This window comes from Spea bombifrons, chromosome 1 (genome assembly GCF_027358695.1).
Source record: "Spea bombifrons isolate aSpeBom1 chromosome 1, aSpeBom1.2.pri, whole genome shotgun sequence".
Taxonomy (NCBI): domain Eukaryota; kingdom Metazoa; phylum Chordata; class Amphibia; order Anura; family Pelobatidae; genus Spea; species Spea bombifrons.
Window position 1 is genome coordinate 149,082,857 of NC_071087.1, and position 11,825 is coordinate 149,094,681.

The 11,825-nt window shown below is 41.0% G+C and overlaps 1 protein-coding gene across 1 annotated transcript; it reads right to left on the reverse strand.

Moving 5' to 3' along the window:
* Positions 1-1,976: 1,976 nt before the first annotated feature.
* Positions 1,977-11,544, reverse strand: DDX4 (DEAD-box helicase 4). Its single transcript, XM_053448058.1, has 10 exons — positions 11,403-11,544; positions 11,163-11,315; positions 10,730-10,884; positions 10,035-10,164; positions 9,155-9,321; positions 8,279-8,424; positions 7,062-7,161; positions 6,619-6,895; positions 2,737-2,844; positions 1,977-2,271 (listed from the first exon to the last, which is right to left on the reverse strand). Exons 2-10 carry the CDS (start codon positions 11,193-11,195, stop codon positions 2,203-2,205), a joined length of 1,185 nt encoding a protein of 394 aa, XP_053304033.1. The 5' UTR covers positions 11,196-11,315; positions 11,403-11,544; the 3' UTR covers positions 1,977-2,202.
* Positions 11,545-11,825: the final 281 nt, after the last annotated feature.

The window sequence follows — 11,825 nt, forward strand, 5'->3', positions numbered from 1 at the left end:
ATAAAATGCACTGAATTCTAGTTAGATTTTTTCCCTTTCCATATACAGAGGGAGGAGAGACTTGCATTTCTAGTAAGATCATAAGCCACGTCTCACTTTAAAGACAAACTAAATCAGTGATAAGAGACAATCCGGATCGGATGCACAAATTACAACACAGACACTTCCCTGCATTACCAAAAATAATCATTTAAACAGCTTGGGTTGAGTTGGGTTGGGGGGCTGCACACAACACGCAGGGCTTGGGTGGTCAGAGCTACGCTACGGATAATAGACGGGCTTTAACACAGTCACTGAGAAAAGTGTTTATGCTTCTGTTCCATATTATTATTAAAACCTAACATAATATCTAAAATAACTGCTATAGATTACCCAGAAGGCACAATACATAAATGAATTTGCTGGCAATAGAAATGCACACAAATACCCAGAGGATAAGAACATAACTGCAAGGTAGAAACATCGACCTGGCTCTCCACGGCAATGAAGGGCTTCCGGCATATGTTCCTTTATTATAAAAACATTAGCAAAAAACAGGGGTACAAAAATGAACAAGTGTAGGCACCTGAAGTGTTTCAATCTAAATGGTCTCTTAACCCAACCTATGTGCCCTTAACATTAACAGATATAACGCAGCAACGCCAAAAACTGTTAGCAAAAAAAATCATTATAATGCTAATAAATGTGTTAATCAAAAGCCTGTTTCACATTCACCCTCGCAGCTTCCTCGGGGGGGGGGGGGGGGGGGGTGTTCTATCACCCACGCTCGGTACGGAGACCAGGCACACTTTTGGATCGGGTGATTCGCAGACAGGACTTCACTTCAATTTAGTACACGGAGGTGCTGAGAATGAATGCTGGAAGTATATCATCTTTATAACCTAAACAGCCCCACTATGATCAGATCTACACCAAAAGTATGTGGACAGCCCCCATTATTGAGTTTAGATGTTTCAGCTTCACCCATTAATAAAAAGGTTTACTTTAGTGACTGAATAATCTACAATTACTAGTAAGGACTGACGTTACAAAACAACCTACGTTGTTACACAAGGAGGCAGACTAACAGAAAAGGTTTCATTGAACAGACCAACACACATCAACAAAGTTTTTAACCCTGTTTGGCTTTAATATCCGAAGGTTCCGGTTTTATGGCAAAATGCCTTATCATACAAACCCTTCACTCACCTTAATTCCACAATTCTGCTTAAGGGATCATAAATATTTTGCGGTTCACCAACTACAGAAGGGTGACTTGGAATCACTCCCATCACTTTATCTTATGAAGGTCTAACCCCCCCCCCGTGAACTTCTGCTGCCAAGACACGCTTGCCTGGTCCTGTTAAAAGCACTATTAGAAGTGCTGTTCCACATGTTTATGTCCAACATTCTGATTTTTATATGATGTACTACTATAGAATGCATCTTAAATACGCATATTCCTTTCACTTTGCCCAGACAACACATAAGGGGCATTTACCTAGTTTAAATGGACCTCACTCATCACACCTATCACACATCACCCATGACATCACACAAAACATCTTGCTCAATAGCGCTCACTCCCCAAGCACTGGCCATTGCGGTGTATTGGTATCTGTAAAGCTTTGCCGCTTTGTATGCATGCGCAAGTGACTGTAGGCGGTCAGACAGCAGTGTCGTAATACATAGGGGAAGTCTTCGGAGGAATGACTACTCTCGGTTTCTAAGCAACTGCAGTATTTCAATAAATGCTTAAACAGTTTTGAGGAGAAGGAGCAGAAGCATTCAGTGTGAGTCCCCTTACTGCTGTGCGTTATGGAGAACAGGTCCGCACTTACCAAACATTCATTCATAAAGGTAATATTGCAGCAATGCTGTCCATTCCTGGTTTAGCGAGTAAGCCCCTTTGTAAAAACCCCCATTTTGCCAGCTTCATCTAAATGGTCTCTTTGTTAGCGTGAAGATGACATTTCAAGGCAATACAAGAAAAATCAAATTCTAAATGATTTATCATTTATTGTGTCAAACAAAAAAAAATGACAATGTTTTAACAAGTCTTAATATGAACACAAATATACACCTTTGGAGTATTTACTTAAACTTTTAAGTTGCATGCTCTTTTTATTAAACCAGCTATATATAAGTCAATGTTTCAAGATAAATCTTAAACTATACTTTAGTGGCTTTTAAAACAAAGAGTTTGCCATACATTCATACTAATTATCCCCAATTTTCCTCCGTTTCTTCTGAGAATCCAGGACTTGAAAAGGTCTCCTGTCGGGCAGCCACCTTTAACAAAGAACACATTTATATTTTCTCTTTCAATTGCCATATATTGCAAATCACATGCATGTTGCCAAAGTCAGGAAACATTGCCATTGGCAGTATCTCTTCCCTAATCTGATTGCGAGGCAGAGAGGGGCATAGAACAGTCCCGCGGCAAGTTCAAAATGTCTTTTTAAATAAAGTTGTGTTCTCTGCTGTGTGTGTGTATAGAGATTAGTGTTTGCATGTTTTCTCATGTGTGTATACACATTTTTCGAATGGGGGGATTCACATTTGCACAGGATGTGTAGTTTTTATAGGTCAAACTGTAAATACTTAATTTTCCTTAATATTCCTCATATTTAATTTTTTTTTCCATACCAAATAATGGTTTATCTATATACTTTTGGTTTAAAAAAATCCTCTGCGTGTCTGGAAAAAAAAATATACATAAGTGCGAAGGCTATATTTTTCCCGCCAAAACCGTACCTTTCTGTTATCCACTGATGCGAAAGTGTTTGCGCGAGGATTATAGGCAGACGTTCCATGAGCACTATAGGCAATTTCTTCTAAGAATGCTGGAACCTCCTGATGAGCCTATTTTAACAGAAAACCAAAATGAGAACTCTTCACACATTCGCCAACTGTAGGATTGTAGGATTGACACCAGTGTAACCAAAAGAAACGGTAGTTTAATATCTGTAATTTTTGTGTGAACAATTCCTGATTTAGCTCTATACCAGCGGCCTCGGAAACTACTGCGTTCTATTACATAATATAAAATTCTGTAGCAAGGCTAGAAATACGGAGATGGTTTCTGATGTCAAAATACTTTCAGGTTTGTTTTTACATTGAAATATCACAAATTTCAGCATAACTAAAGGCTTTTACTTAAGCTACCAATAGGCCGTGCAATTTTGTTTATTCGGATCAACCTCCTGTTCTGAAAGTTCTGTCCCTTTGTCTTACCCAGGCTAAGAAAAATAATTGTAGATAAAAAATGTAGTTCATTCTGCAAACACAAAAGCAATCTGATACAGTTAAATTGAAATCACACTAAAGTATACTTAGTGATCACTTTCAATCACTGGGCGCTGCAGCAATCACATGTCTCCTACTTGAACATCAGTGTTCAGAGTTGATTACAAGAGACCAAGTACAATGCTTTTGTAACAAAACATTTATCTGAGTCATCAGAAAGGTCTCATGTCAAACAAATCATGTATCTACATTTTCTAATCAAACAGCTAGCAAACATGCAGAACAATATAGACATTTTAATTTACGTTTCACCCTTTGCAGCACCGATTCAGGTGATCACTTTTTGCACACGTGGATAGAAATATAAGAACCATGTGGTCCATCTAGTCTGCCCTCAACATTCAAGCCATATGCCTATCCTTTGTGTACTGAAGAACACTCCAGACAGCAATGTAGCATCGCGTGGTGTACTTCAAGCCATAGCAACAAACGTGGGCACAAATGTATGACATCTGACAACACAGCAAACCAACATAACATATCCACTTTAGTATCTGTGAGGCGTGATGTGACACCCGGGCAGGACCAAGGTTGTCCATATAACTTTTTCACCCCTGCCAGAAATCTTTGTACATTAGGAGCACCATAACGCTTCAGCGGTGATTCTGGTGTTCACACCGACGCTCTCCAAAGTGGCCATCCATCAATGATCGAAATACTGAGGAATACCAGAGTCTACTGAATATAGCATCTGCCGGTCGCACCGCGGCAGGACAATGTGCAGATTAGCCTTATTCCATAGACTTCAGATTACCGATCAGTTACAAATTCCTAACGGAAAAACTGAAGACACTAGAACAGGGGTGTCTAAGTATTTCCTGCAGCGGGCCACTTAATCAGAAATGTGTATGTTCGGGGGCCGCACTCATTTTTCACTGAGACAAAAAAACGGCCTTTAATAAGACATGCAGAAATAGTAAATGACACAAAATCCTTCACAATGCCTCTCACTGATTTCCTCTGACGCGACTACAAATTCAGGAGGGCATTTGATCTCTGGATACGTAAAAATTAAATAGTTCTATGTATTACTGTATGTACTGGTTGCCTGGGCATGATAGGAGTGTGATTACCGTCAATCATATATAAACTGATATTGCTATTGTATTTTTTGTCCAATATTGGTGTGTTACTTACTTTCAATAAAAGTGTGGTGTTATATCACACCAAAATTAGACAATAAATAACAATATTGATATATATATAATTGCTAACAGCAATCACACTCCTATCAGGCCCAGTAAATGCTGGAACCTGGGCATGCTGTTAGCAATCACACTCCTATCATTCAAGTCAGCCAATACATGCTGAAACCTGGCTAGCTGCCCCATTGTGTATGGGGTCACTTACACAGACTCACTGTGCCCTGCCCCTCCCACTTACACAGCCATGCTATCACATATACACTCATTCATATACTCCAGGCATGTCCAAACTTTTTTCGAAGAGTGCCAGATTTGATGAAGTGAACATGTGCGAGGGCCGACCATTTTCTGAACCATTAAAATTAAATGCAAATTAACTATTTTATGCAAAGTTTATTGAAAACGGCATACCACATCTATCCCTTTCTCACTATCTCCCCTCCCTACCCCCCTTCTTACAATCTCCCCTCTCCCTCCCTACCCCCCTTCTCACAATCTCCCCTCTCCCTCCCTACCCCCCCTTCTCACAATCTCCCCTCTCCCTCCCTACCCCCCTTCTCACAATCTCCCCTCTCCCTCCCTACCCCCTTCTCACAATCTCCCCTCTCCCTCCCTACCCCCCTTCTCACAATCTCCCCTCTCCCTCCCTACCCCCCTTCTCACAATCTCCCCTCTTCCTCCCTACCCCTCCTTCTCACAATCTCCCCTCTTCCTCCCTACCCCTCCTTCTCACAATCCCCCTTCTTCCTCCCTACTCCTCCTTCTCACAATCCCCCTTCTTCCTCCCTACTCCTCCTTCTCACAATCCCCCTTCTTCCTCCCTACTCCTCCTTCTCACAATCCCCCTTCTTCCTCCCTAATCCTCCTTCTCACAATCTCCCCTCTCCCTCCCTCCCCTTCTCACGATCTCCCCTCTCCCTCCCTACCCCCCTTCTAACGATCTACCCTCTCCCCCCCCTCTCACAATCTACCCACTCCCTCCCTACTCCCCTTTGTAGGTCACTTACCGTCAACTCCTGTGTTGGGAGCGTGAGGCGTTTGTCTCGGGTGCCGGCGCTCAGCGTGAAGCGCCGGAACCCGAGACAAACGCCTCAACGCTTCCAACACTGCACTCTGGGCAGCGCAGAGGCAGGCAGCGGCGGCGAGCAGAGGAGTCCTGGATTTCTGTCAGTCAGGGGGGCCCAAGAAGACCCCTTGGGCCCCCGTGACTGGCAGAACTCCAGGGCCCGGTCGCAGTCGCGACCCCGGTAGTTCCGCCACTGCCTACAATTTCTTCATCAGATGCCCTTGTGGCTGTGTGTGCCGCCGCAGGGAGAAGGAAAGCCCAAATCTAGCGACGTCCGAGATTGCAAGATTTGGGCTTTCCTTCTCCCAGAGCCGGCACACACAGCCACAAGGGCATCTGATGAAGAAATTGTGTAGGGGAGGGTTAGATTTCAACCCTCGTCTACAGTCAAACATGAACCCTGTTTAAAGTTACTGTAGACGAGGGTTGAAATCTAACCCTCCCCTACACAATTTCTTCATCATATGCCCTTGTGGCTGTGTGTGCCGGCGCAGGGAGAAGGAAAGCCCAAATCTCGCGCTTTCCTTCTCCCTGCGCCGGCTGATGACGCCAAGTCCCGTGGCTCACTTGGGGGGCCGTATCAATTGCGGCCCGCGGGCCGGACTTTGGACATGCCTGATATACTCATTCAGTCACAGATTCATTCCCTCAATCACACATACAACCCCACCCTCTTACCTGCACTGCAGATCTCTCACTTGCAGACTTATGCAGGGGCTGCTGTTTCCCACTGTGTAGCTCACGAGCAATTTCTCTTGTGCCGAACAGCGGAAGCAGGAAGGGAGCGGTCATGTGATGTGACATAAATTCACGTGACTCCGCTGGGTTCCGCTTCCCCTGTGCGGTACAAGACACTGCTGTGTGAGAAACCCACAGGAAAGCAACAGGGACCTTGCGATTCTGCGATCCCGGCGACTTGCTGTCTGTTTATCTCGACGCTGGAACTGATCAGCACTTTTTTTTTATGGCAGAACAGAGATTACATTAGAAAGTTCACACATTTCTAAAGGATAGCACTTGGGCAGACAGTGTCCCCAAAGGAGGCAGCTCAAGCTTGCAAAAAATAAAATATTTCTCCATTAGCAAGATTCTAGTAATTGGAATTTTTTGTATACTTACATCTGCCAACACTTTAACGAGGGAACGAGCTATGTTGGTGTCTTCTGAGCTTTTTGGATCAAAAAAAGAAATAGCTTTCCCAATGTTACCACAACGACCGGTACGTCCAATGCGATGCACATACTCATCAATCTCCATGGGAAGATCGAGGTTTATCACATGCTGAACATTTTCAATATCCAAGCCTCTCGCAGCAACGGAAGTGGCAACCAGCACCGGGCACTTTCCCCTTCGAAAATCAAAAAGTGCTGCCTCTCGCTCCCTTTGTTCTCGATCGCTAGAGAAGAATGTGTATGTTACTATTATACATTAGCGCATCTGCGCATAAACTAGGTCTGCAACTAACTATTATTTTCATAATCAACAAATTGATTAAAATGCCATTTTACTAGAAAACCTGAACAACTAGAAGCCAAACAATATAGCTCTATACATTTGCTTACCCGTGGATGCTAGTTGTTTGTATATTCTCCTGACATAAAAAAGTAGCAATGTAATCCGCTTTCTTTTTTGTTTTCACAAACACCATGGTGCGATCATTACCTGAAATATTATATTTCACAATTAAGACAGTTACCTATAAACTATTAAAAAGATTATGATATAAATCATTAAATCCCAACTATAAAAAATATACAATTAACTCCGGAGGTTAATTATAATTATGTACTTAGAATATTAAACTTCTAAAATGTCCAGAGAACAAAAGGCCAACACAAGTAAGGTGATAATTTATGTATAAAATGTTTTTTTTTTTTTTTAAAGGAGCGTCTTATGCTGCCCTTTTTTCTTGGTTATAAGGCTGATGACTGATATCTGGATACTGGAACGGATACAGCCATAAAGACTTGTGGACCTGCTTCATATTGAACATTCTTTATCTGGACTAAATTAGTGTTGATTAATCCAATATTGTAAGTACATACTAAAGCACCAGATCATATGTTATCATATTTTAAGGCGATAAAAACCACTCCCAACACACACACACACACACACACACACAAACATACATACAGGCACTATATGGACAAATTCTAAATACATGCACTATTAATGAATTAATATGTAGTTGCGCCCCATTTGCAGCTATAACAGCTTCACAAAAGGGCAAAAATTCCCCCGGAAACACTCCAAAATGAAATATTTTATATCTGCAAAGGGGAACCAACTTCATATTAATGTCTATGTATTTAGAATGCGATATGATAAAAGTCCCTGTTGTTGTAATGGTCAGGTGTCCCAATACTTATGTCTATATAGTGTGCGCACACACACACACAATGCACAGCTATATACATATATAGAAATATTAACACATGTAGTTCCTCACACATTAAATGTCATTTTGCCAAGAAAACCAAGCAGACCGACTATTAATTTGAAATTAACGCATTTGCAATTATAGGGGTGACTAGGCAAAACAAAAACTAAACAAATTTATAAACCTCTACACAAGAAGTCGATCCCAGCACCAAGACTGCTGCTGCTCCTTAACTTTTTACAGGTTTTCTGGCTCATTTTCTCATGAAAAGTCCAAACCCAAAAGCTTGATTAAATACGGTATTTCCGCTCTAGCAAACTCAGTATGCACACATCTTCAAGAGACTTATTTAGAGTAAATTGGACCGATTTGTTGACACAAGCATGACGGACGTACCTATGTTTTGAAGGATGTCTACCAACTTGTTCTTCTTTTCAAATTCTCCAACTTCAAGAATGGTTTGCTCCACATCACTACATGCACCACCAACTTGACCAACCACAACAAATAAATAATCCGGTTTCAAAAGTTCAGCAGCTAGGCTTTGAATAAGCACAAAAATGGCATTAATTCAAACAATGTGTAACATATTAGTACATATTGACATTAAAGAGTAATGGGACACAAGTTTTACTACATTAAAATCCAAAGTTGCCTATAACCTGGGCTTTTTGTCAATGTAAAAGTTTTGGAGTTATCTAGTTTATCCCCTTGGGGACACGGGATTTATTAGAACATCCTCTAAAACAAATATTTGGTCGGACCAACATATTTTCACGCAAGCTCGTTCAGACCTCCTGTGAGTGTGCTTCGTATACTCGCTGAGACACAGACACAGAGGTCCCAAGTCTCCCGCAAATGAGGTTGTATTTTTCACCTCCTGATGCCTGTCCTCTCTGAGAGAGAGAGTGCGGCGGCTACGTGTGAGCGAGAACATATGTATACATGTACTTTGATTATTGACAGTTTATCTTCATGTATGTATTTTATAAACTTTTTAAACTACATATGAATATTACATCCTATATATGTAATATTTATATTTTTTGTAACAAAAAGCGCAAGTCTTGCAGCTCTCAAACATCTGAAGTGTATTGTATGTGGCTCCTACGTGTTAAGCAAGTTTGTCCGGCTCTGACAGAGGACATAATAGTAAGCCCGATGGTTTTTCCACCTGTAGTGTTTCCCCTATTACATGGGAATGGATTTAGCTGGTGAAAATGTGATTAACTGAAAATATGAAAGCTTTGTATTTGTACATTTATCAAATACCTCTGTATAGCTTTAGGGAACGTGGCACTAAACATCAAAGTCTGTCGTTCTTCTTTGCTTGGCATTCCTGGACTACCAATTAACTTATTGATATCAGGAGCAAATCCCATGTCAAGCATACGATCCGCTTCATCCAAAACTAGGTACTTTACTTTGCTTAGGCCTATCTGAAAGAAAAATTGCACATAAAAGATGGCGGAATTATTGCTACTGAATAGTAAAGGTTTACTTTAGTATGAACAGTTTCTATATGAGAAAAAGTATCTGCACAATCAATAAGTGTTTCAGCCACATCCATTGCTAACAACTGTTTTAAAGCAAGCACACAGGCAGCCATCTCCATAGACAAACATTGGCAACAGAATGGGTCACACCGAAGAGCTGTGATTTTAACGTGGCTGTCACAGGATGCCACAAGTCAGTTTGTAAAATTTCTGCCACTTACATTGGGCTGAAGCACATAAATTGGGCTGAATATACATTGGGCTGAAGCACATTAAAAAAAAAACAAATTTCCCATCTTCCGTAACGTCACTAACAGAGCTTCAAACTGCCTCTAGAAGCAACAGCAGCACAAGCACCATGCGTCGGCCGACATCAATGCCTGACTTCACAAATGCTTTGGCTGAATGGGAACAAATTACCACAGACTCACCCGAAATCTTGTGGAAATTCTTCCCAGAAGAGCGGAGGCTGTTATAGCCGCGAAAGAGGGTGCTGAACCCAATATTAATGCCCATAGTATTGGAACGGGACATCGAAGCTCATATAGGTGTGATTGTCACGTGTTCAACTTTTGGTGTATATTAATTACAGAAAATAAAAAACCATGTTAGCAAAATCTAAAGTTTGCATTCACTGTTTGAATTTGAAAAATTACCTTTTCTCGGTTTATTATATCAATTAACCTTCCTGGTGTTGCACAAAGAATATTGCAGCCTTGAAATATCTGCCGTAGTGAATGACCAGTCTGTGTTCCTCCATATACCACAACGGGGCGTACACAGGTTCTGTAAAATAATGCTATGTTTACAATGCACTCCCCATAACGATTGTTCCCAAACAATTCCACTGGAAACATTTGCACTTTATCACATATGATTGCTGAAAGGACCTGAATTATCATGGAGTCTCCCTTACAAAAACTTGGGGAGATTCTGGAGAGTCCCCCCCCCCTGTATCCCGCTCCCCACTGCCCCTGCTACTATCATGACATACTCTGCCATGTCATATACCTACAAAAAGTCAGCTCTTGCAAACACCACTGGGGGAGTAACATGCCCCACCTCTCCCCCTACATGTGTCAATGTGAGCAGCCCACCTGTCATGAGAATTGCAGGACTACAGGGGGGGAAGTTGCAGTTTATATAAGGCGAGTGCTTTTTATTTTTTCTTATAGAATGCACATTAAAGCACTGAAAGAATCATTACTTGTCAAATATTGCAATTACATAAACTACATGGTTAAAAGGGATAGTTAAACAAAAGTAAAAGTTTGACATAAAAATGGCAATCATTTGAGTGCACTTCAGAAAACAAAAGCCCTCAGCCATTCATGCATTAAAAGTGACTTACCCATAAGCAAATTTTCGAGCGTCTAGATAGATTTGGTTAATCAGTTCTCTAGTTGGAGCAACAATGATAGCTTCTGGTTCCTGGAGTTCTTTAAAATGACTGGCTGTAATCCCCTCGTTCATCATGTGGGCCAAGATTGGTAAAAGAAACGCCGCCTAAATAAATAAACATTAACTGCAGTAAGGATGAAATTCAGTTTACAAGAAACACTTTCTCCATAGAGGCCACAAAGCTTCACATAAAAAGCTAGTATTCCCACATGGCAATTCTGAATCTCTAGGGAAGTTGTGCAAAATACACAACGAGAAAGGGAGACAAATTAAATATCGTCCTTTTTGCATCCATTTTGTGGCATTAAGAATATAAAAAATTACCTGTGACAGAACGGAGACAAAAACAGACAACTGCGGAAAATAAATTTATCAGTACTTACGGTTTTCCCAGAACCCGTCTGAGCACAGGCCATTAAATCGCGTCCTGCCGATATGATAGGTATACTGTATTTTTGAACGGGTGTTAATTTCACATATCCAGCTCTGGAAACATTCTTGCTTAGAGTGTCACACAGATTGGCTTCTTCAAAAGTCTACAAAACAAACATTAGATTCCTAACATTACCTTCCCTTAGACATTTATCTTCATCCCAATGGGAAAAGGAATAATAGCTACTGACCAGTATAGCAGGAGGAGCATTACTTCCAGACACATCAACAATGATATCATCGTATTTGTCAAAGTTAATTCCGGTTTGATAATGCTTAAATATAGCCTCTTCTGTTTCGGGAGGGGGAGGAGGGATATAGGTAACTCTTGGACCTTTGAGCAAGAAGGGGAAAAGTATCAGTAAGTATTTGTGGAATGTTTTATTGATAGTTGTCCATTTATGAACTGTACATAACATAACATTAACACACATACCTTGATCCCCTGCCTCATTTCTCTCCTCTTGCAAAAAAAAAAAAAAAAGGAAGAAAAAAAAAGTTAAAGAGAGGAATACAATAAAGTGCTTGGCATATTTAAAGAATGTTGGGTCTTTACCTTTATTAGGTTCAATGCCAACATCTTCATTTCTTCCTCTATATCCTCCTGAAAGATG

Excerpts from the sequence above, each read along its gene's own strand:
- DDX4 (XM_053448058.1), bottom strand. The coding sequence starts at position 11,195 with ATGGCCTGTGCTCAGACGGGTTCTGGGAAAACC. Across the intron at positions 2,845-6,618 it reads TCGTTAAAGTGTTGGCAGAT|GCTCATCAGGAGGTTCCAGC; the intron begins GTAAGTATACAA and ends CTGTTAAAATAG. Across the intron at positions 2,272-2,736 it reads CATCAGTGGATAACAGAAAG|GTGGCTGCCCGACAGGAGAC; the intron begins GTACGGTTTTGG and ends TCTTTGTTAAAG.